At 44.4% G+C, this 24,626-nt stretch overlaps 2 protein-coding genes across 2 annotated transcripts in view; one reads left to right on the forward strand and one right to left on the reverse strand.

Moving 5' to 3' along the window:
- The window catches only part of LOC126190764 (facilitated trehalose transporter Tret1-2 homolog), a 368,018-nt gene extending 349,588 nt beyond the window's left edge, over positions 1–18,430 (reverse strand). The window contains exon 1 of the mRNA XM_049931287.1: positions 18,313–18,430. Coding sequence (XP_049787244.1) covers positions 18,313–18,336 — 24 coding nt within the window. The 5' untranslated portion in view covers positions 18,337–18,430. The remainder of the gene's footprint in view (positions 1–18,312) is intronic.
- The window catches only part of LOC126190766 (mediator of RNA polymerase II transcription subunit 20), a 567,907-nt gene that overhangs the window by 375,394 nt on the left and 167,887 nt on the right, over positions 1–24,626 (forward strand). The gene's annotated exons all lie outside the window — the stretch shown is intronic.

A 24,626-nucleotide genomic window follows, 5' to 3' on the forward strand; every position in this document is an offset into this window, starting at 1 on the left:
GGTAGTAAAAAATCGCATGAAATTAGCAGAAGGAGTCACTCGTGAGTTCCCGAGTGCTGCCAGCAGTCCAACTGTCCCATTGACTATATGTACGGAGTTAAAAAGAATGGGGTACAGTGGTCGAGTAGCTCTTCATCAGCCACATATCTCTGTAGAGGAAGCTAAGCGACGCTTGAGGAGAGCATAGAGCTACACCACAACAGTGGAGCACTGGAAACGAGTGACTTGGACGGTGAATCACTTTGTAACCTGTGGCAATCCGATAGAAGGGTCTGGGTTTCGTGAAGGCCTGGAGAACGTTATTTACTTTTACTTGTGATGGCAACAGTGAAGTACAGAAGGGATAGTGTTGTGGTGTCGGGTTGTACTTCCTGGTTACTAAAATGCTGAATGGGAGAAATGTGAACACATTTTACAGGCCGGCCGTTGTGGCCGAGCTGTTCTAGGCGCTTCAGTCAGGAACCGCGCGACCGCTACGGTCGCAGCTTCGAATCCTGCCTCGGGCATGGATGTGTGTGATGTCCTTAGGTTAGTTGGGTTCAAGTAGTTCTAAATCTAGGGGACTGATGACCTCAAATGTTAAATCTCATAGTGCTCAGATTCATTTGAACATTTTACAGCATTGTGCACTGTTTACAGTAGAGGATCTTTTCAGATACGATGAATCTTTGTATCAGCACAACAATGCATCCTCCTATAACGCAGCATCCGTAATTTTGCGGACATCTACATTCCTGAAGTGGAATGGCATGCCTAGAGTCCCGATGATCAGAACCCAATGGTACACGTTCGGGATGAGTCAGAACGCAGACTTCACTTCTCAGATACCAGCGTCCAATGTCAATACCATCTGTGGTGTCAGCTCTTTAGGAATAATGGGCTGCCATTCCTCCACAGACAGTAAGACACCTCGTTGAAAGGGTCCTCCGTAGAGTTCAAGCCGTAATGAAGGCGAAGGGTGGACACAGCCAATATTAATGTTCACCAATAGGTGTCCGGATACTTTTGATCACATGGTGTATGTGCGTCTTCTAGGTGTGGGTCGGCCCTCTAAAACATTCATCGACCGAATGCGACACACAGTTCATCCGTGAAATCCAGAGCACCGTAGACAACGCCGTCCAGGTTGATGCTGGTTTCCTTGACTTCCGGAAGCCATTGAATACCGTTCACTCACGCTTTGTGATAAAATACGAATTTACTGAGTACCAGACAAGGTTTGTGTCTTGATTCATGACTGCATGGACAACAGCACTGAACTCGTAATTTTTAACGGGACGAAATCGACAGATGGCAACTATTTTAGAAAGTATATTTTCCGCCTGGACTGTTATTAAATTTATTGAGTCGCCACGATGGTGATTTCGGCCTATTATGTCATTCTCAAGTGATAGCTCACTGTGTAGGGTGTCAGTGCATATGGTTCCTTTTAAGACGACACTGTCCCGTGTCAACAATGTTTACAAGTTCCATGTGTGTAAAAGAAAAGCGGGAGTCTTCCTCATTTATATAAAAGAACATAACACTTCATGTAATAATTACTATCGGATTTGTGTCATTTGCGCACTTATTTTACACCGTACCTACACCAGATGAGACATTTGACAAAGTTATGAGAACGTGCTGTGTGGCAGATCTTCAGTGACCATGATGTCGGCGAGACTTTATAAATTCTGAGATTCCTTTACTGTATTGTAAATTGTTTGATTCTGGTACAATGAGTACAAGTCTGCCACGTCATTCATTTCATCGTATCAGAATGTGAAATCAAAAACATTTTATGTGGCACTGACTGTGGTTTCATAATAATTTTTATGAATTCCAGTGGATCCTTGATGTAGTTGCTCTCATTTCTGTAAAATACCGGAACGTTATATGATAATGAAATGAAAAAAAGAAGACTAGCTAAACTCTTAAAAAATAAATTTCAGTTCATAAAGAGTTTTGGATGTCGTTGTTGGTCGCAGCGTAGCTTGGTAATCTTTTCCAGTCAGATTTCCTGAGAGCTGTTTGTGAATGAATAAGAAATGTTTTTAAAACTGGTTCACGTAACGGCCCTGTTTCCGAGATACGGCCGTAGACCACTTACCTTGCACCTTGGTTCTATCAGTCGTCGCTTACTAACCCGCCTGACGCACGTTTCACTTGCTCCAGAAATGTAACAGCGTGGTTCGCAGAGCCAAACAAACACTCAAAATATCTCTCAGTTTCAACAGTTAACATGCTTGCGGTCTTATTGAGGTGAAAATCTAGAGTTTTCACATTAATCATGAGCAGAAGCTATGTTACATAGATTCCCGCAAAAGCTTCGTGCGTCAGATCTGAGTATAGCGTGCGCTGCAAACCATTATATGTATTTTGGGGAAAACGACCGTCGTTTAACAACGTAGACTATGCCGCTGGAATCCTCCACTGTCATCATCGACTTGGTGCGATCATCCCTTGTGTTGAAATTGCGTAACTGGGTAAGGTAGATCAACATAATGAATACCTGTGAAGTTTAATTGTATTCGTATTTTTATGAAACAATCTAGAAAGAAGTAAGGTGGGGTGGTATTCAGTGCCGACAGTTTGCCTACTTCTGTCTAAAAGCATTCGAAGGGGCATAACAGACCTTTATGTCTGTTATTTTGCTTACTATCCTGGTACATAACCGGCAACTCTACAGGTTATCGAGCGAGTCGTCGCAGTACCAGACCACAGTTACATTCTCTGCAGGATCCTGTTGAAACGTCGGTTTTTCCATAGTTTTACCCGACAGATAGTATTATTATTATTTATTTTTGAAATTGATGTTTCAGTGCTTAACACTATTCAACAGTTGGACACGGATCATTTAGATATTTGTAATTTTCAAAGACGTTTTGATGTGTTAAATGTGTAGTGGAACTCATCTTTCCATTTTCATCACACCCTCATTCCCTTTGTATGTACAGGAATTTACCATAACTTTTCATATGGTGTTTAAAAAAAAAAGAAGTCCCCAGTGCATCCAGTGCTTTAGTATATTCTGTAAATTGTTTAGAAAGCTGTGACTTCAATGTAAATTTTTAGGTTGGTTGGTTGGTTGTTTCGGGGAAGGAGACTAGACAGCGAGGTCATCGGTCTCATCGGATTAGGGAAGAATGGGGAAAGAAGTCGGCCGTGGCCTTTGAAAGGAACCATCCCGGCATTTGCCTGGAGCGATTTAGGGAAATCACGGAAAACCTAAATCAGGATGGCCGGACGCGGGATTGAACCGTCGTCCTCCCGAAAGCGAGTCCATTGTCTAAATATTTAGGTGTGTAACAACGTTACGGTGAGCACTACTTCTATTGTTAACTATTTTTAAGAAGCAAGTAGCGATTGGCAGTTTGCAGATACGAGTTTATTTAAGATTATCTTGTAGCCCTATGCAGAAGCCATTTTCCACAATTTTGAAAATACTATCTACAGAGAGCCACTTGCTTATGAATTAATTAGATAGGCGTGTAGTCTACGCCACGTACGAGATGACTAATAAAAAGTTTACAGTATGGTAGACATCATTTTGCGCGATGTAACTTAAATTATGTGTTATCATGTTGAGCCACTGCGCATGTCGTGTACTGAAGAATCTAGAAACGTAATGTGATAAATACCTCTGCATATGTTGTATGTGCCGTCATTGGTCCGTCGAAACACGGAAGTCGCCGGCCGGGGTGGCCGAGCGGTTTTAGACGCTGCAGTCTGGAACCGCGCGACCAGGTTCGAATCCTGCCTCGGGCATGGCTGTGTGTGATGTCCTTAGGTTAGTTAGGTTTACGTAGTTCTTAGTTCTAGGGGACTGATGACCTCAGAAGTTAAGTCCTATAGTGCTCAGAGCCATTTGAAACACAGAAGTCAGTGCAAGTGCCGTATTCAGCTTTTTGACAGTCCTGAAAGATGAGTGGGATTCCACTGGGCGAATATTTTTTACATTAAAAGGTCACGAACGCAAAAACTGTGCGTTTCATTGTTGAATATACGACGTCTTAGGAATACAGTGGCAACTGCTAGTATTACGGAAAGAAAAAAAGAAACTCTTTGTGGAAATCCAGCTACGATTTTTTTTTGTTCTGATTACCTTTTCTTTAGATCTGAAGATAACGCTGCAAAGCGGAGTCTGTCCAAAATGGTGATGTAGCAACAGCTACTGGTCCTGTTTACAGAGAAGCTGCAATGCTGGGAAATTGTAGCGAAATGCAGAAAGACCTGCAGAAGGTAGACACTTGGTACAGGGATGGGCAGTTTACTGTTAATAGAAACAAAAGTATTACGCATAAATTGACAGAAAGACCCATCATTGTGCGATAACACTATTGCAGAACAATTTATGAAACAACTAGGAGTATCCGTATGGAATGACTGAAAATGGAACGACCACGTAAAACTAAGTGCAGATAAGGAAGACGCCAGACTGAGGTTGGTAGGAAGAGTCCTCAGTAAGGACAGTCCAACCATAAAGGAGGTAGCTGAGAAAACATTCGGACGACCAATAGTTGATTACTGTACATCAGCCTGAGATCTGTATCAGACAGGCTTTATAGAGGAAGTAAGAAAATACAAAGAAGACCAGCGCGTTTCGTGACAGGTTCATTTAGTAAGTCCGAAAGCCTCGCGGAGGTGCTCAGCCAACTCTAGTGGCAGAGACTACAGAAGAGGCGTTGTGCATCACGGTGTGCTTTCCTGTGAAAATTCCGAGCTTGCGTTCCTGGAAGAATGAACTAATATGCAGCTTCCTCCTATGTATATCTCGCGAAATGACCATGGGCTTACTATAAGAGAAATTCGGAAGCTTACCAACAATCGTTATTCCCGGAGCCCATTGTCTACTGGAACAGTAATGAAGAATGAAGGTAAGGGAGTTAATGATAGATTTACAAAAAGTAGCACACTGCCCCCCCCCCCCCCCCAGATATAAAATGATTTGCGGTGTGTAGTTGTGCTGTGCCATCCCCGTCCTTTTGGACAAACTGCACTTTGCAGCACTATATTTAGAACTAAATATGATCTGTGCTCCAGAGCGAATTGGTAATGAGAGTAAAAAATATAACGTAGGGAGACCAAATTTCGTCACCTTAGTAGATTAAAACCTACATAAGCCATGAAAGGTTTTGGTAAAGGCTAAGATGTGCATATTCCTGAATTTATTCTCCACTTGTAACCAAGTTACAATTAAAGTGTTAAAATGTAATGAGTAATTGACATAAACATTAACACTGCAAAACAGAAATACAAGAAAAGGGTTCATAATCACTCTCCCAGTAAAAATTCTCATAAGTGCAATTAATTTAAATATGTTCCTCCATTCTAAGGTTGCCAAAGATTTTCCCAGTGGTTTTCCTTCAGCCTTCTAAACGTGTGTCACATACGAATTAGTATATCTGTGCAGATGAAGATGTTTCGTGATACCAAACCAAGCATTTCTTGCAACTAGTCAGTCTCCACTTGGTTTTACCCCTCTGAAAACGGTAAAATAATCTTTATGAATAGCAAATAAAATCAATTTTTAGTAACGGTTCCAAATTTCGTCCCCGAAACGAAAATAGGAAGTGCAAGGGGGATGGAATTATGAACCTCCGCAGACTTAGAATAACGGTTGCTGCAATAATGTACGCCAAACCCATGACTAAAGTGATCAGTGCTCACATTAGCAAGTTGTTAATTCGACTGCTGCACAACTTGCAACAGCGTAAAAAATGAATTTCCTCTTACACGGTAGCTAAACGTGCTGCTCACAAGAGACTATCTCAACAAGACAATGGAATGAGATCACGCAGTTAAATATTTGTTACCATCTGTGAAAACTGGAAATTCCTGTGGGGACGAAATTTGGAGCTGTGACGGAATTAGGGAACTTAGCCTTGGTGAAACCGACGTCTTTTCTTTTTATTCCACTTGTATATTGACGAATGATACAGGCCAGTTGTGGTTGTTTTAACTGGAGATGCTGAGCTATTATAATGGGTATCTGAGGAAACAGTCAATAGTACTTTCGAACGATGCCTGACAATATGGACACGAAGTTCTGACCCTGAAATTGGTATATCGCATTAACTACAATCTTTTCATGAGTATCTATAGGGGTCTATGAGTAGTGTGTGTTCTGTCGGACATGTCCGAAGGAGGAGACACCATTTCTGTGTTTGATCCCGTACCTGGGTATAGAATACGAGGGTCACTCCAAAAGAAATGCAAACTATTTTTGTAAAAATACAGTTTTCATTCTGCATGTGTGAAAGTTTTACAGTGTGTAGATACACCCTTTCCGCTTGTTTTCAAACTTAGTGGCGCCGTCACAGCATGTCTTCAAGATGGCTGCTACACTTGATGTTCGTCAGAAGCAACGTGCTGTCATAGAATTCCTGTGCTGTGAAAACGAGACAGTGGGAAACATCCAAAAGAGGTTGAAAAAGGTGTATGGAGATGCTGCTATCGATCGCAGTACAGTTAGTCGGTGGGCAGGCAGGTTACGTGATGAAAGCGGGCACGGCAGTATTGAGGATTGTCCTCGCAGCGGCACACCTCGTACTGCACACACTCCAGATAATGTGCAGAGAGTTAACGAATTAGTGACTGCTGACAGACGCATCACAGTGAACGAATTGTCACGCTACGTTGGGATAGGGGAAGGAAGTGTCTGCAGAATACTGAAAGTGTTGGCGTTAAAAAAGCTTTGTGCCAGGTGGGTTCCTAGGATGTTGACAGTGGTTCACAAAGAAACAAGAAAAACGGTTTGCAGCGAACTTTTGGAACACTACTAGAATGGTGGAGATGAATTTCTTGGAAGAATCGTGACAGGTGACGAAACATGGATCCATCGTTTTTCACCAGAACGAAGAGGCAATCAATGGAGTGGCATCATGCAAATTCATCCAAGGAAAAAAAAAAAAAAAATTCAGAACCACATCTTCTGCTGGAAAAGTTATGGCTACGGTGTATTTCGATTCCGAAGGACTCTTGCTTGTGGACATCATGCCACACCATGAATTCTGATGCATTTGTGACGACACTGAAGAAACTTCGAGCTCGACTGTGTCGTGTTTGACCACATCGGCAAAAGCAGGATGTTTTGCTGTTGCACGACAACGCACGGCCACATGTCAGCCAAAAACCATGCAAACGATCACAAAACTCGGATGGACAACACTGAAACACCCGCCTTACAGTCCTGACCTGGTTCCATGTGACTATCATCTCTTTGGGAAACTGAAAGACTCTCTTCGTGGAACAAGGTTTGAAGATGATGACTCCTTTCACGCTGCCAAACAGTGGCTCCAACAGGTTGGGCCAGAATTTTACCGTGCGGGTATACAGGCGCTGGTTCCAAGATGGCGCAAGGCAGTTGAGAGGGATGGAAATTATGTGGAGAAATGAAAATATTGCCCTAAAGGATGTATCTACACTCTGTAAAACTTTCAAACATGTAGAATAAAAGCTGGATTAAAAGAAAATAGTGTGCATTTCTTTTGGAGTGACCTTCGTATATTCGGAAAGGAGAAATTTCGATCTCTGCCACATTCGCGCAATGAAAGAATTCATTGGCGAGAAATGAAAATTTGTATCAAGATCGGGATTCGGAAACGGGTCTCCTGCTTACTAGGCTGATGCTTTAACCATGTACGCATCTGTGGCACAGTGGCAACAACTGCACCGACTACACTACCACGCATCCCCCCCCCTCCCTCCCCATGCCCAAATTCCTGTTAGCCCTAGCCCTTTTTCATCTATCTGTTCGTCGCATCACGTTAAGTCCCGCACGAAGTCGGGCGAAGAGTGCTATGCACTGAATGATCATACTAGCCTTCAGGCGGAATATATCTCTATGCATGGTATCTGTTCTTTCGGACATGTCCGAAATGTAGCAATGTAGTGCGTTGTAATGTTTTCGCCCAGAGGCTCGAAGGAAGAAAAGTCTAACAGATAACCGAGGGCACTGTGGAGTAAAAATGCGTGAGACCTCTTCATAACTGCCACTCACTACCGAGATACGGCGGGACGCGCTAGGTGTGTCGTTGCGTAACACTCAGCGCTCGCTGTGCAAACACTTGTCGCGGCGCGGAGGGCGGCCGGAGGCGGCTGCGACGTCAACCGGCGCTTGACAGCAGGAAGAACGCGCCTCCCGCCTGTTTCCAAACAGCCGCGCCGCAGCTTAAACAGGAAGGCGCCCGCCGGCCCCCGGAATAAAAAAATAAAACAGCCGGTCACGGGGAAAGCAGGCCGCCCATCTCCAATATGTAGCGGCCACACAAACCCTATTTCCAGGAGCTATCACCGATCCGCTAATATTAGCTTCACTCTGCAGACTCGTTGCTTTATTTCCGTCGGTAGAAGAGTTGGGTCAAGTACTCCAGAAATCGCTAGCGTCTATTGGACCGTTCTACATCCTCTGCCAGTCTCCCTCCCATCTTAAGGCGCTACCCGCCTCCGTAACCGATGAGTACACTGACCTCGCATTCGGGAGGATGAAGGTTCAAATCCCCGTCCGGCAATTCAGTTTTAGGTTTTCTGTGATTTGGGGAAACCGCTTAAGGCAAATGCATGGCCAATTTCCTTCCTCATCCTTTCCGAATCCGAACTTCTCCTTCGTCTCTAATGACCTAGCTGTTGAGGGAAGTTAAACACCAACCTCCCTGCTTTACATTTTTCCGTAATCCGAGGTCGCTAATGCACATCTGTGCGGTGTCGCTCGACCTGGATGTTAGGCGGTCGAATCCTGGTGGTGGACGAAAATTTCAGTCGCGAACTATTTTATATTCCAGGTAACCGCAGTTGCTGAAAGGCATGATGTTAGGAAGAACTCCACTAACAGCGGGTGGGTAAAAGTTTTGTTCATTAAAACACTAACCGGTTTCGCGGCTTAAAGGCGCATCATCAGGTGCAACAACGTTAAAAGATCATAGGCATACCCATCGCATTTTGACTAGGACCGACGGGTATGCCCATGAAATTTTCACTGTCAGTATGTGGCCGGAAGCGGAGAAGAGGTGGTACGGTGAAGTTCCTGATCTGTGCGCCACTGTCCAGGATTACATTCCAAATCACTCCGCTGTGTCTCATGAAGTGATGGTGTGTGACACTGTTCATGCTGATCAATCCGTCGGTGTTAACCGAGAGGCGTAGGCATTGGTGGCACCCTCACTAACTCCCTTCTGTAGTCATAATCATATAAAACAAACATGAAACTACACTACGCACTCATTCTTACAGTCACCTATACTCTACAACTACACAAACGACACAACTCACTCATATCCGCACGGAAAGGAGTCATTACACGCGGACGAAGAGCACCCTCTTCTCCTGCAGGAGGCTGAACCTGCCTCGTGGGATATTCCAGCCAACAATGCCATATGACATTTTCCATTTTAAGGTGCTAGCTGAGGCAGTTATCAGATTTGGAACAAAAACTAAAAAAAATCGGCAACTGGAAAAGGGAAGGAACGTTCTGCCCACAACTTTGATTCATCAGTCTTCTGACTCGTTTGATGCTGCCCTCCACGAATTCCTCTCCTGTGCCAACCTTTTCGTCTCAGAGTAGAACTTGCAACGTACGTCTTCAACTATTTTTTGGATGTATCCCAATGTCTGTCTTCTTCTACAGTTCTTACCCTCTTCATCACCCTCTAGTACCATGGAAGTTATTCTCTGATGTCTTAACAGATGTCTTATCATCCTGTCTATTCTTCACTTCAGTTTTTTGATAAATCCCTTTCCTCTCCGATTCTGCAGAGAACTTCCTCATTCCCTACCTTATCAGTCCAACTAATTTTAAACATTCTTCTGCAGTAGCACATCTCAAATGCTTCTTTTCCCATAGTCCATATCTCACTACCATGTAATGCTGTGCTTTAAACTTACATTCTCAGAAATTTTTTCCTCAAATTAAGACCTATGTTTTGGCCACATTAGGCCAATTAGACACGGAACGCAAGCTTCGATTACGGAAGGATGGGGAAAGAAATCGGCCATGACCTTTCAAAAGAATGATCCCGGCATTTGCGTGGGGTGATTTAGGGAAGTCACGGGAAACCTATATCTGGATAGCCGGACGCGGTCGCCAGATTTGATTTATGTAATAAAAGCGACCGCCCCGTATCGATAGTGAACTCTTTATTGATTTACATGAAATGTATTCGCAGTGTCGAATATGGACAGCTGTATAATGCGATGACGACAGTGAAAATTTGTGCCGGGCCGGGACTGGAACCCGGTATTTGCCGCATATCGCGAGCAGTCGCCACAGCATTTGACTATCCGAACACGACTCACAGCCAGACTCAAACTTTCATTTGTCGTCAATCATGTGTCTACAACCTGTACATCCATTATTTATAATTTCATTGTCATTATTCCATCATACAGCTGATGGTAGTTCACATTCGCAACTACGGATACATTTAATATATTTCATGATGGCTGTTGCCGTCGCAGGGCCTGTTCCTTCATGTTTGCGTGTCAGAAGAAGCATTACATCGGAATAACACAGGAACTGCAGTTTCATATCTATATTGATTGGTTGCAGGCGCGATCCAAGCGTGAGGGTTATCATCACAGCCCCAAACCCCACAAAAAAATTGATAGATGAGTTTATATCAGTTTCCAGATTTCACAGCTAATTTTCGTAGTATAACTCCGAATTCCGTCCGTACAGACCTCGGAAGACCCAACGGCACCGCGCACAGCTCTCCCAGACGTTGTCAGTTATGCGTGAGCAGAGCCTCTACTTCTCAGTCAAGTAGCTCCTCAGTTGGCGACACAGGGGTTTAGTGCACCTCGGTCTCCAACAGCGCTCGACAGACCCGCACGGTCACCCATCCAACTGCTAGCCAAGTCCGAAGGCGCTTAACTTCGCTGATCTGACGGGGACCGGTGTTACCACAGCGGCAAGGCCGTTGACTTCGGAGAATCAAGTAGCATGAAAACTAAGGAGTCTCGTAAATTGCAAGGAATTCTAGAAAGCTTTGTTTAACAACGGGTACATTTCACTTATTTGCTTGAGGGTCTGCCCACGTGGATGATCTTAAGTGTCATTCCGGCCAAGTGAAGGTTCAAATTAACGGGCTGACTGTTCGGTGCTGTCAACGAAAAATCCAAAACAGTTCGTGAGTCGACAGGTAGAAGTGGTAAACCGTAGGAAAGATATTCCACTCAAAAAAATAATCAACTCAAAGACAGATTTCTCAAACGTGGGCAGAAACGATCTAAAGAAACATTCTTCCCCTCATATGTATGGCACAGCCACAGTCTGCGGACTTAATATTCACTATCGTAACGCTAATGTTGGCTGCACTCTTTGATGTTAAATTGCGTCATACACTATGGGTCATCTTCAGATCTACAAATCGAAGTTAAAAAAAAATTAAATTGGTTATGCGTTCCTTACGATAAATGTATCAGCCAAGAATATAAAACAAATAAAATAGATGAAAACTGAATGTATCTTGTTATATAAAAACTGAAGTATTAACGTTATCTGAATGATGATATGAATGTGAAAATGGCGTAAAGCGGCGCTCGCGTCGCGTAAAGATCTACTTCTGTACTGAAATGTACTTCTTTATCCTGGACACGTTCATTAGAATATGGAAAGTAAGACAAACGGGATTTAAAATGTGAAAAGATTATACGTTTATGCAAAACCACTTGTAATTATTGTACTTAGTATGGTATTCGTGTGGACTAAGATCTTCAAATTATTAAAAAAATTTGCAGAAAATATTCCAAGGAAAAGTACATAGAAAAACGCAAATTAATGAAATTGCGGCAAAAAATGTTGAGACAGTTAGCTTTGTAATAGATGTATCGCAGATTCCATGAAAATATAGTAAAATATGTGGTCTAGAATTCTGTAGACTGTGTTGTTCATACAACTGCTGTGTCATGTTGTTCTTGTTCGTCGAATCTGGTCGTCTGTCGGGAGCAGTGAAGCCCCTGCATTGCGTTTGATGTACAAGGCATATGAAACTCTTAACAACACTAAAAATTAAGTGTACAAATAAAGCCTGAAATGTTTGTGTACTAGAAAGAACGAACGAGGTAAAAGCAATTTAAAAGCTGTATGAATGCAGTAATATCCAGTTCACCATGGAGGTGGAAAAGGATGACGCATTGCACTTCCTCGACGTCTTTGTCCACCATAAACGAAATGGGTGCCTTGGCCACAGCGTCTATAGAAAACTCACCCACACAGACCTGTACCTGCACGCCACCAGCCATCATCCTCCAGCACAGAAGCGCACAGTATTACAAACATTGGTGCATCGTGCAAGAGTAATATCAGACGACGACAACCTGTTCCACGAACTGAGCCGCCTACGCAAGGTTTTCAGGAATAACGGCTACAGCGCCCATCAAGTGAAAGAAGTGATTTCTGGGAAATATCGGAATAAGACCACCGACGAAAATCAGGAAAAGAAACTTGCTTTGCTGCCATTCTGTAGTTCTGTGTCGAGAAAGACACAATATCAAATCAATCTTCAGGCCTCCAACGAAAATCCGGCAATTACTGAGACCAGTTAAAGACGCAGTAGGTCTCAGAACACCTGCAGTCTACGAAATACCTTGTGAGTGTGGCCAGAAGTACATCGGGCAAACAGTGCGCACTGTGGAACAACGCAGGAAAGAACATGAGAGGTACTATCGCCTACGCTATCCAGAGAAATCTGCGTTAGCTGAGCATGCGTTAGAAAACGGCCACCACATACAATTTGACGATGCCTCTGTCGTGGCTCGCACTAACGGCTTCTGGGACAGTTTAATAAAGAAAGCTATTGAAATAAAAATTACCGCAAACACCCTGAATAGAGACGGTGGCTTGCAGCTCAGCGCTGCGTGGGATCCAGCGATCGCGCGGTTGAAGAGGGCACATCGAACGCCGACTCAAAACATGCCCATATATGGTAATGTCTCGGGCACCAATGACGTCACAGCCGGCAGCTAGCGTATACAGGGTGTTACGAAAAGGTACGGCCAAACTTTCAGGAAACACTCCTCACACACAAAGAAAGAAAATATGTTATGTGGACATGTGTCTGGAAACGCTTACTTTCCATGTTAGAGCTCATTTTATTACTTCTCTTCAAATCACATTAATCATGGAATGGAAACACACAGCAACAGAACGTACCAGCGTGACTTCAAACACTTTGTTACAGGAAATGTTTAAAATGTCCTCCGTTAGCGAGGATACATGCATCCACCCTCCGTCGCGTGGAATCCCTGATGCGCTGATGCAGCCCTGGAGAATGGCGTATTGTATCACAGCCGTCCACAATACGAGCACGAAGAGTCTATACATTTGGTACCGGGATTGCGTAGACAAGAGCTTTCAAATGCCCCCATAAATGAAAGTCAAGAGGGTTGAGGTCAGGAGAGCGTGGAGGCCATGGAATTGGTCCGCCTCTACCAATCCATCGGTGACCGAATCTGTTGTTGAGAAGCGTACGAACACTTCGACTGAAATGTGCAGGAGCTCCATCGTGCATGAACCACATGTTGTGTCGTACTTGTAAAGGCACATGTTCTAGCAGCACAGGTAGAGTATCCCGTATGAAATCATGATAACGTGCTCCATTGAGCGTAGGTGGACGAAAATAAAATGAGCTCTAACATGGAAATTAAGCGTTTCCGGACACATGTTCACATAACATCTTTTCTTTATTTGTGTGTGAGGAATGTTTCCTGAAAGTTTGGCCGCACCTTTTTGTAACACCCTGTATAAGGGCGAAGCAACAGCCCACTGGCAGTCATACCACTTGACAATGGCCAAGGAGTGCTTGGCCGAAAGCTCGTGTAGTTTTAAGCAATTGACACGGTTGGAAACCCGAGAACATTTTATTCAATATAAAAACTGTAGCACAAAAAGGGAAAATTTAGTTAAACAACTGGTAACGCATAGAGTACCTCTAGACTTGCCCTACGCGGCACATTGATGCACGTGGCAGAAGGTACTTACCATTACACTACATATTCAGAGTAGGTGATCACCTTCAAGAATACGTTTCCTCGATGGAACTGAATATGATGCCAATACGTGAGAAGCGTAGCTCCTGACATTGCGCTGTCCTTTTTAAAGAACAAGGGACAGAAAAGGGGTAGATCATTTGATTTAGACGTAGGCTGTCAGTTTCATTTCCCTTCTTGTTGATGCAGACGGGAGCGCCAGGAGTAGTGAGTGCGCCGGCATTTGGCAGTGTCGGCAGGAGGCCCGGCCAGCTGATCTTGTCCGAGGTCGGCGCCCGGCACCTGGCGCGCCGCGCTCAGCTGTTCGCTGCTGCGCTGTGCGTCCCACAAGCAGCCCGCCGCACCTTCCGACGTATTTTTGCTTCCCGTCGTCCGACCGCAAGTCCGCCAACCCTCAGAAGCCCGCTTAGCGACGCCGGCGGCCCGAGTTGAACGGTTCCCACCAAGGCCGGCGCGAAACTTAAATTTGGCAACTGACCCGCCCACATCGTAACCCGGCGGCGGGCCGGGGGCGTCTCCGCAGGGTGCTCCGCAAGTTCTGACCGGCGCGGGCTGTTTCACAACTGAAGCGTACACAAAGAGCGAACACCACTACAGTCAGACCATCTGTTTTACTTCAATAGTTGAGTTCCGTCTCGACCTACTGACCCAGTACTCAGAAGGATCCTCTCTAGAATTTTTAGTTTTCCGGTCAGTATCAGAATGGGGAGCTGACAGACAACCTGGGCAATTATCAAGATTCTGATAATGAGTTTTCATTTCTCATCGTGGTTTGAAGCACAAATATCTTTTATTAGTCGTTGCATTTTCAAAAGTATATTACTGCACCAGCAGAAATGAACACTGCTACTTGATGACTGCAGCCGACCGGTGTGGCCGAGCGTTTCTAGGCGTTTCAGTCTAGAACCACGCGACCGCTAGGGTCGCAGGTTCGAATCCTGCTTCGGGCATGGTTGTGTGTGATGTCCTTAGGTCAGTTAGGTTTAAGTAGTTCTAAGTTCTAGGGGACTGATGACCTCAGATGTTAAGTCCCATAGTGCTCAGAGCCATTTGAACCATTTTTTGATGACTAATAGATGTAGCACATTGATATATATAATCGCTGAACAGATCTTCGGGAGCAGTGGAGTTTAATTCTGGGCCAATTCAACCGGGTGGTTGTCGCCTAGAACCGAGAACTAATTAAACCTAACTATCCTAAGGACATCACACATATCCATGCCCGAGGCAGGATTCGAACCTGCGACCGTAGCGGTCGCTCGGTTCCAGACTAGCGTCTACAACCGCACGGCCACTCCGGCCGGCTATCCATCTCTGATGGCCTAAATGTCGTCGGGTTATTAAACTGTGACTATCGTACTTTGTACTCCTCAGTGCATTTCATTTGTTGTCATGGAGAGTTATTTGAGGCCGAAATGTGGAATAAAGGATGACCCGGCTAATGGTTCAGCATGTGAAAAATGTCATGTGTTTGATGCGCGTATCATAACACAGTTTCTAAATGATACAACAGAGAAAAAGAGCGGAAAATGTGTCTGCCTGGCAGTTGTAAATAAGCTGAATTACATGAAATAACGAGGCAAAATTTTTCAGTATAAATTACAAAAATTTGGAAAAGCTATCGGAGCATATCAGAACAAAATAATACTTTCGTCTGTTTAGTGTATCACACTGTTAGAAATGGACATCTGTGACAGATTTATAATTATTATTTTTCTGTTCAAAACACATTGTTCCAGTTGCATTCTGGCCGCAACAACAGCGTAACGTATTCAAGTCAGAAATGCATCTCGAACGCAACAGGATGAGATTGCTGAACATCGAAAATAATGCATCGAAACCGCTCACCATCGAAACAACCACACATCTGCCTGTCTTTAGCATCTGAAATAAGTTTCTGTCTACGCCGGGAGCAATTGCGATACAGGATCACGAGGTTCTCGCTTTCTACGACAGTGAATGATCCGCGACACACGTGGTCCTCTGTGAGTCAGTGCAGTGATACGGGCCCCCTGGTCGTTGACTCTGCAGGGAGTCAGTGCCAACGTGTGTGTGTGTGTGTGTGTGTGTGTGTGTGTGTGTGTGTGTGCTCTTGGCTGGGCTTCAGCGACCAAAGAGGCGCGCGGCAGAGTTGATGGCGTTCTCAGCTGTGGATGCAGCTACACAAACAATGGAAATCGTATTTCTGTGGAGTATGAGTTTCGAGAATAATTATCCACAAATTGGATTCCTCAAAGCAGAAATAACTGCCTGTTATTATTCGCCGTTAGTTTTTGTTTTCATCGTCGAGAGAGATGATTGCCATACGCAGAGTAGGCGGAAATTTGCGGCCATTCAAACATAGTTGTTGAGGAAACACGCGATAAATTTCACATATACCGTCCAATATCTCTGCGGACCTGAGATTATATAACATGTACATCATGAACAGGTTGAGGCACTGTCTGACTTCCAAAACAATCAGTTTGCTTGCCACTCATATTCGTTTTTGGTATGGTTATCGCAAGTAACTATGTATAAACATCATAGTTATAAAACATAATTGTCTGGTAGTAACCAATACTCAAGAGATAACTAGTCTACAATATAAACTAGTTGTCATGCCCGACAGTTGCGTTCATCAACTGTACGATTCTGTATATCTTTTAGTAAATTCTATATTTTCCGCTAGCTTCGATTGGTTGACCCATACACAGTATCTTCTACACCATGTATGAAAATAAATATTGAATGTATTGTGAAAATTATGCTTCTGTTTCGTTATACCATCACTATATGAATTCTTCAACATACTCCTGTAGAAGTTTATGTTAACCTACGCCAGTACGTAGAAAATGTGTGAAATTAAGAGTCGCACATTCGTGCACGTTAAATAAACCACAACAACCCAAATAAACCGAGCAGAGTGTACAAGATTGTCCTCGTATCGATTCGATGTTCAGCCAAATAGAAACTACTTCTTTTGCTATTTCCTTAACAGACCTGAAAGTAAACAATGTCCTTTATATGTGATATCGAACTTTTAAATCGATAATTAGATAGTTACTTGTGTAATATTATCGATGAGAACGTGTGACAGACATTCATGGTCGAAGTGGTAGTAAGGGCTGAATTTTCATGGTGTTAGTTTGCAGAAATATCTATGCAAATTCTATTTTATCTTCATGCCCCATAGACCTGATACGCAACAGCGTTATTGCACTATCTGTATCAAATGTTACAGGGTTTCCCGAAAACTACGGTGCATATCTTCCAGAGAATCTCATTTAACTTCCATGAACATACCTCTGTACTCGCTGTATGAACCTGTTGTGCATCTCAGACATTTGGCTAATACTGCTTTGCTAAGCACTCCCAAACGCCGTAGAGCAATAATCAAAAGTAGGTCTCTCTAGAGTCGTCTGTGCGGTTTCTTTTACAGATGTAGCGCAGATTCTCGGAATCTCCCCAAGACATCTAATTCGCCTTCCCCCACCACTGATTTCACGGCTTCATTTCACGTCGTACCTCTCCGTAGCAATACCGCAAGAGTTGTGACGGAGTCGAGAAGTTTACCATAATTGTTGTAATGAATCTGCCGGGTTCTTCCCTTTGTTCGTGCGCACTACCTTGCATTAATTCACATTGGCAGAGAACCCAACTCGAAATATTATATTGAGGTTGAATCTGACCTTTTGTCCATGTTTGCTTTCAAATAAATGTTTTGTGAAAGGTTTGACCCTTGAGAAAACATAATTTTCATCTTTTTCACCCAAACATGTTTCGTTGAAGTTTCGGCATCAAAGCGTTCATTTCATTTTCTTAATAACATATTGCGAAGCTAATATGGATGGCAGACAGCTACGTGAGCATCAGTATGTGTTATTAAGAAAATGAAACGAACCCTCTGATGATTGTGAAACTTCTCCGAAACATACGTGGGTGAAAAAGGACAAATTTGTATTTGCTCAAGGCAGGAATCTGTTCGTACACATATTTATGGAAATGCTGCCCTCTCTGAGGATCGATGTTCTGGTTGAAAACATATATGACGTACGACTAGTTCGTGTTTCTTTCCACGCTCCGTAAGACTCGGATGACATCGTTTCGAGGAGATGGTTCAAATGGCGCTAACCACTATGGGACTTAACATCTGAAGTTCATCAGTCCCCTAGACTTAGAACTACTTAAACCTAACTAACCTAAGGACACCAAACACAGCCGTGCCCGAGGCAGGATTCGAACCTGCGACCGTAGCAGCAGCGCGGTTCCGTACTGAAGCGCCTAGAACCGCTCGGTCACAGCGGCCGGCCCGAAGAGTGAGCACGTTGATGTTGGACACTGCAGACTCGACTCACTGCGGCTTACCTTGTACAGCTGTTCGCGCGCCATGGCGCTGGTGGGCGCACCGCCGGCAGCTGCGCTGCGTGCGCCCTCGGCGGCAGCTGCTGCTGGCTGGTCGCGGCCGGCGTTCGTCGCGCGTGGCGGCCGGCGCGGCACTGTGCTGGCCAGAGCAGCTGGCAGCGGGCGCGTGCCCGCCGTTTCTTACCTGCTGCCCTCCACACCAGCGCACACCCCCTCCACCGAGCTCGGCACTCACTATAGAACGCGCCAGCCACGCGCTGGAGTGGGGCGTGTGTGAGTCTTCCGTCTGTCCCGGCCCCTGACTTCCAGGCTCCACTGCGCGGCAAGCTCGCCATGCCGCCGCCGGACGTCCGCCGGCATTTAAACTTCCCCAGCCCTGGGGGCGAGTTCGTCTCGTGGAGGTGTGCCAACTTGTGCCGTGGAGCGCCAGCGACCGAGGCTGCGGCTGGCATCTGTTTACTTGCCGATCAGCTCTCCTCTGACGGGAAGGACGCAGGATGTCCATATTTTCCCTTCTCCGTTTCCTTTGAAGGGCAACGTTATTGGATAGTTCCGTGTAGTCCAATGATGCTCTGCATAAAACATTATACGGAGAGATCCCTCTATTAAATGTATCTAGGAAAAAGATTACACGGTATTTTGTTCTTATGATCGATCAAAGGCTTTCTTTTAGAGAACACATACGGAAAATTATTACAGAAACTGCCAAGAATCAATACAATAGAATTTCGAATACCATTAAGATACATGAGAGTCTACCACTGTGCGATTTTTGAATCGCCGGCCGGAGTGGCCGAGCGGTTCTAGGCGCTACAGTCTGGAACCGCGCGACCGCTACGGTCGCAGGTTCGAATGCTGCCTCGGGCATGGATTGTGTGATGTCCTTAGGTTAGTTAGGTTTAAGTAGTTCTAAGTTCTAGGGGGCTTGTGACCTCAGCAGTTGAGTCCCACAGTGCTCTGAGCCATTTTTGATTTTTGAATCCATCATATGTTTTGCAGCCAGCAGATGGGCTCATAAACTGAGCCTTGCGGTAAACAAGACTATTGTAGAGCACTTGCCCGAGAGAGGCAAAGGTCCCGAGTTAGAGTCTCGGTCCGGCACACCGTTTTAATCTGCCAGGAAGTTTCATATCAGCGCACACTCAGCTGTAGAGTCAAAATTTCATTCTAGAAACATCCCCCAGGCTGTGGCTAAGCCATGTTTCCGCAATATCCTTTCTTCCAGGAGTGCTAGTTCTGCAAGGTTCGCAGGGGAGCTTCTGTGAAGTTTGGAAGGTAGGAGACGAGGTACTGGTGGAATTGAAGTTGTGAGGACGGGGCGTGAGTCGTGCTTGGGTAGCTCAGTTGGTAGAGCACTTGCCCGCGAAAGGCAAAGGTCCCGAGTTCGAGTCTCGGTCCGGCACACCGTTTTAATCTGCCAGGAAGTTTCAAGACTACCTTCACCGAAGAGTCAAGCAGTATATTGCTCCCTCCTACGTATATCTCGCGAAGAGACCATGAGGATAAAATCAGAAAGATTAGAGCCCACACAGAAGCATACCGACAACCTTCTTTCCACGAACAATACGAGACTGGAATAGAAGGGAGAGCTGATAGAGGTACTCAAGGTACCCTCCGCCACACACCGTCAGGTGGCTTGCGGAGTATGGATGTAGATGTAGACTATTGTTCGCCGAAGGCAGAGAGGAGTACCGCTTAGATGGTCAGGCGCCTTCAAAACTACATCACTGGATGCCCCGTCTGTCATCCTGGGTGTTTTTCCAATCGACATAACGATTAAATACCGTGCCGCAGCATGCTGGTTGAAGAAGGGCAGTAGAGACCGGGTAAGTTATAAATGGAGAAGACATTCAAGACAAATTACACTTTAAAAAAATGGCGCCTAGATACTTGGCAGAGAGTTGGGATACGAGTGTTAAGGGCCTCAGGTCCACGACTTTTTCCCGAACATCAGGGAGAGACTAAAAATGAAATACATAGATCCGAGTCGAGGAATGATACCCTTTTTGACCGATCATGTGCCTTACCCAGCACACCTTCACCGTATGAATCTCAGGGAAAGTGATACGTGCATATGTGGGGACATTGGGACCTCAGAACACACGATTATTTCTTGTGTCTTACACTCACATAGACGACAATCATATTTGAGACATTTTAATATTTACAACTCCATTAGGGACCCAGATAAATGGGCAGAATTAAATAACACAGCAGACAAAATCTCTAGACAATTACAAGTAGAGTTCAATAGAGGGAGATTATGGAAACACGGAGGACGGAGATCTCCAACTAATCATAGCAGTACTGAGGAACTTGATGATCATATTACTGATAATTATACAGACACAGAATTGAATAATATAACTGATTCACACTTATAACATTTTGTTGTAGAACTTGGTATAAAGTTACGTAATAAACTGTAAATTAAATGTGACAATGTGTAGTAGTATAAAATGCTGAATATGAGTCAGAAGAGTAGGTTTGGATATAGAATAGGGTAGCAAATTGCTGGTCAGAGGGCCATAGGTCGATGATATCATTCCGAGCTCTGCCCCTCACACCAGCATCAAAACTTTAAAAAAAAAAGAAAAAAAAGGAAGTTGTATTCTAACAAGATCACAGTAATCACTATAGATGTTGGATATGGATACACAGTATGAGAATTAGTATTTAGTATGAGGCCAAGAGTGGTAAGGCTCGAGGAATGTTCCGAGGTTTTCCTCTCATGGCCTTGTTGCTGAAGGGATATTTAGTAAATATCATTCTTTCTTTTGTATTTTTTTGGTATAACATATATTCTTCAGATTATAATAACTAAAGATTCTTTTTGTATTATTATTATTTAAAATTACAAGTATGTCTGTTTGTATTTTCTTTTTCTTTGCTAGTTATCAAATGCTGATCAGTAGTTGACCAAAACTTCCTGACACTGTATTTGGTCCGCCTCCACGGGGCGGTACACAGGCAACGGCACATCAGTAACTGAAGTTGATATATGCGTTAGATCAGTGTGTGGAGCTTTGATGGGTCTATGTTCATTACTATGTGGATTTTCACTTGTTCTTGATCTTGAGTTACTGATGTGACGGCTAAGAGACCAACTGCAGTATTACAGCCCGCTTTTTCATACAGGCAGCGGGCTTATTAGGCAAGCAGCAAGTGAAAGAAAAAGTCCAATGATGGAGCCAAAGGCACCTTCTCATGTCACAAAGTACCGGGTGGTTATAATTAAACTTTCCCTATTTGTCACGTTATAACACAGAAACTAAATTACATACGAGGACCAAACTTGGTAGCATCAATGTCAAGGACATGGGGAAAAAAACAGTGCAGGATCAATTCAAATGAAACACTTTTATTGCATATCATTCCATTACATGCTGGTACCATTATTGCTACAAAAGTGACTCAAAATGGCACCCATCAGTGTCTAGAGAGTCTGAAAGCGCAGGATTGCATTCTGCACAGCAGAACGAAGCATGTCCATAGATATACTGGCTACCTGCCTTGATATGCTGCTCTTCAGATCAGCACGTGTGTGAATGTTCGCCTGGTAAACCCTGTCCTTCAGGTAGCCCCAAAATCAGAAATCACAGGGCGTGAGATCAGGTGATCGTGCTGGCCAAATGTGTTTCGGAGAAGCAGGTGAACTTCACGAGCGATGTGCGGTGAACCCCCATCTTGCATGAAAACTGTTGAGTTCAATGCATCTCTCACCTGTAGGGCGGGTATGACATGCTGGCGAAGCACATCGCAGTAACGCTGGCCAGTCGCACTGCACGTCTTTGGTCCATGAGCACCGACCTGTTAAAAAATGGTCCAATGATCAACGTAGGCGTTAAGCCACACCATACGATGACCCATTCACCATACAGAGAAACTTTGTACGTAGTGACTGGAGGAGAAGATCCCCACACCCATCACAGAAAAATGATTTTTGTCTGTCCAGAGCCAGCCCTCGTCAACTCCAGTCCTTGCGAGAAGTGGTGAGCGAAGTTAACACGACGTCGTGCATCCTGTGGTGCAAGCTGCATCCTGTGGTGCAAGCTGCTGTACGATATGGATCTTGTACGGATACTATTTGGGAATGGTTCGAAGCAGCTTCCGTACAGTGGACCACAGGATGTTCAACTGTCGTGACACAGTACGAGCACTGCCTGACGATCGGGAATTGCGCGCAGCGGTTTCTACCATAGCAACAGGGATTTCATCAACCACCTGTGGTTCAACCGGTCGTCGGCCTCTTCCCGGAGCAGTGCCCAGTTCTCCAGTTGATTCGAACTTCTTCATCATGGCCAGAACAGCAGGTGGAGAAAGAGGACCCGTTTGTAATCCTTTCAGACGGCGATATTCTGGAAATGCAGCATTGCTGTTGTTTTGATAACAGAGCTTTACCAGTAATTTCCTTTTGTCCAAGCTCATGTTGACACGTCAACAAGCGCACTGCGACTGGCCAGGTGTGTGAGACTATGAATCACGAAGACTGATCACGGCACCTGGTGGCCATAGTTGGAACTGTACTGGGGCGCTGTGACGCATGGAAATCATGCAACCCATACTGTGGACATTAATACTACTAAGTTTGGTACTCATACGGTAATTAGAATCCGTGATATAACGTGTTGAGTAGGGAAAGTATAACTAATACCACCCAGTATACAAATGCAGGAAATCACACGTAAGGCGTAGAACCATGATACCTGGGCCGGCCGCAGTGGCCGAGCGGTTCTAGGCGCCACGATCTGGAACCTTGCGACCGCTGCGATCGCAGGTTCGAATCCTGCCTCGGACATGGATGTGTGTGATGTCCTTAGGTTAGTTAGGTTTAAGTAGTTCTAAGTTCTAGGGGACTGATGACCTCAGAAGTTAAGTCCCATAGTGCTCAGAGCCATTTGAACCATGATACCTGGTGGTTATAATTATAGAGTAACTTCTCACGAAGGTCCAATGTGGGCTGTAATTATAGTATGGCAGTGAAACTTGGTGGATATGTTAGTGCGTTAATTGAAAGGAAACATGAACAAAAAGTCAGCTGTAACCTCAATATATTATTTCCAGTTTTGCTTACCATCTACAAATCTGGCACTCTACAACTTCTCGTCGACGTATCTGATGCTCATACTGAACAGACTTTTAAATGGCAGTTAGTAGTAACACCAGCATTATGTCTTTGTCATTTGTGTGACCTTTTTTGCTCACGTCCCGTCCCTAGGCCATTACATGCGGAAACATTATTACGTCTTTCTTGCATTCACAGCGCCAGATTTGCACCTGGTGGTCGAAATTAATTACAGCCCACACTGGACTTCCGAGAATAGCTGAACATTAATTATAACCTCTCGGTATATCGAAACTGCTGAATAAAAAGAGATATTAAAAAGAGAAATTCAGTTATGGGATGCGTGTAAGTATCCTCTCTGTAAGTTTGAGTTCGTGTGTAAAACAACACCTCTTTTAAACGATGATTATGCGGAAATGAGCATGAACATAGTACTAGTTCTGACATTCAAACTGCTTGCCTACAAATTTCGCAAGAATAATGATAAAAGAATTTTGTACACTTTAAATATAAAGGAAGACTGGTTTGAACAACTCAGGCATTTTCGTATGGTTGAGGTTGTAGTTGTCTTCCTCACACCTTAGAAGCAAATTAGCCAGCCTTTTACAGAGTGGTTTCTACATCGTAATGTGGACGCCTGTCTACGATGGAACTTCGAATTTTTCAAATCATTTCCACTGGTGAGGGTGGCGATAGTGTCAGAGCAAATCATAGCACCGACAGAGGATGGACCTCCGGACCTTTGGATTTATAGTATGGCTCTTAACCAACCCACCCACCAAGCCATACATCATGTTGTTAAGCACTTACGGAGCGGAGACGAGTCGGGTAAAAAAAATCGAAATCCTCTACTCAAACACGTACACGTGTAAGCGCATGCGCTAGTGCAGAAGCATTCGGGGGAATGCTGTTAAAATCCCGGTTCGGTCATCATTTTCCTGGTTCTTTGTGGCTTTCTTAAATCGCTTCACGGGAAAACCGGTACGGTTGTTTTTTGAAGACCACAGCCGACTTCCTGGTCCATCCTTTTCCACTCAGAGCTCTTGTACGCTGCCTCTAATGTTTTTTGTTGTCAGTGGGATGTTAAACGCTTAATCTCCCTCTTTCTTATCTCGTCGTTTTATTTTAGACCGATATATTGTCACGCACCGAGGACGGTTTGACAAGATTTCCAGACAGCTACATGCAGTGCGGCAAACACGAGGGGTTTGTACTTTGTAAAACTCCTTATGCTCTCACATCCTTCTCAAAA

The sequence above is a fragment of the Schistocerca cancellata genome, chromosome 6, assembly GCF_023864275.1.
Source record: "Schistocerca cancellata isolate TAMUIC-IGC-003103 chromosome 6, iqSchCanc2.1, whole genome shotgun sequence".
NCBI classification, from domain to species: domain Eukaryota; kingdom Metazoa; phylum Arthropoda; class Insecta; order Orthoptera; family Acrididae; genus Schistocerca; species Schistocerca cancellata.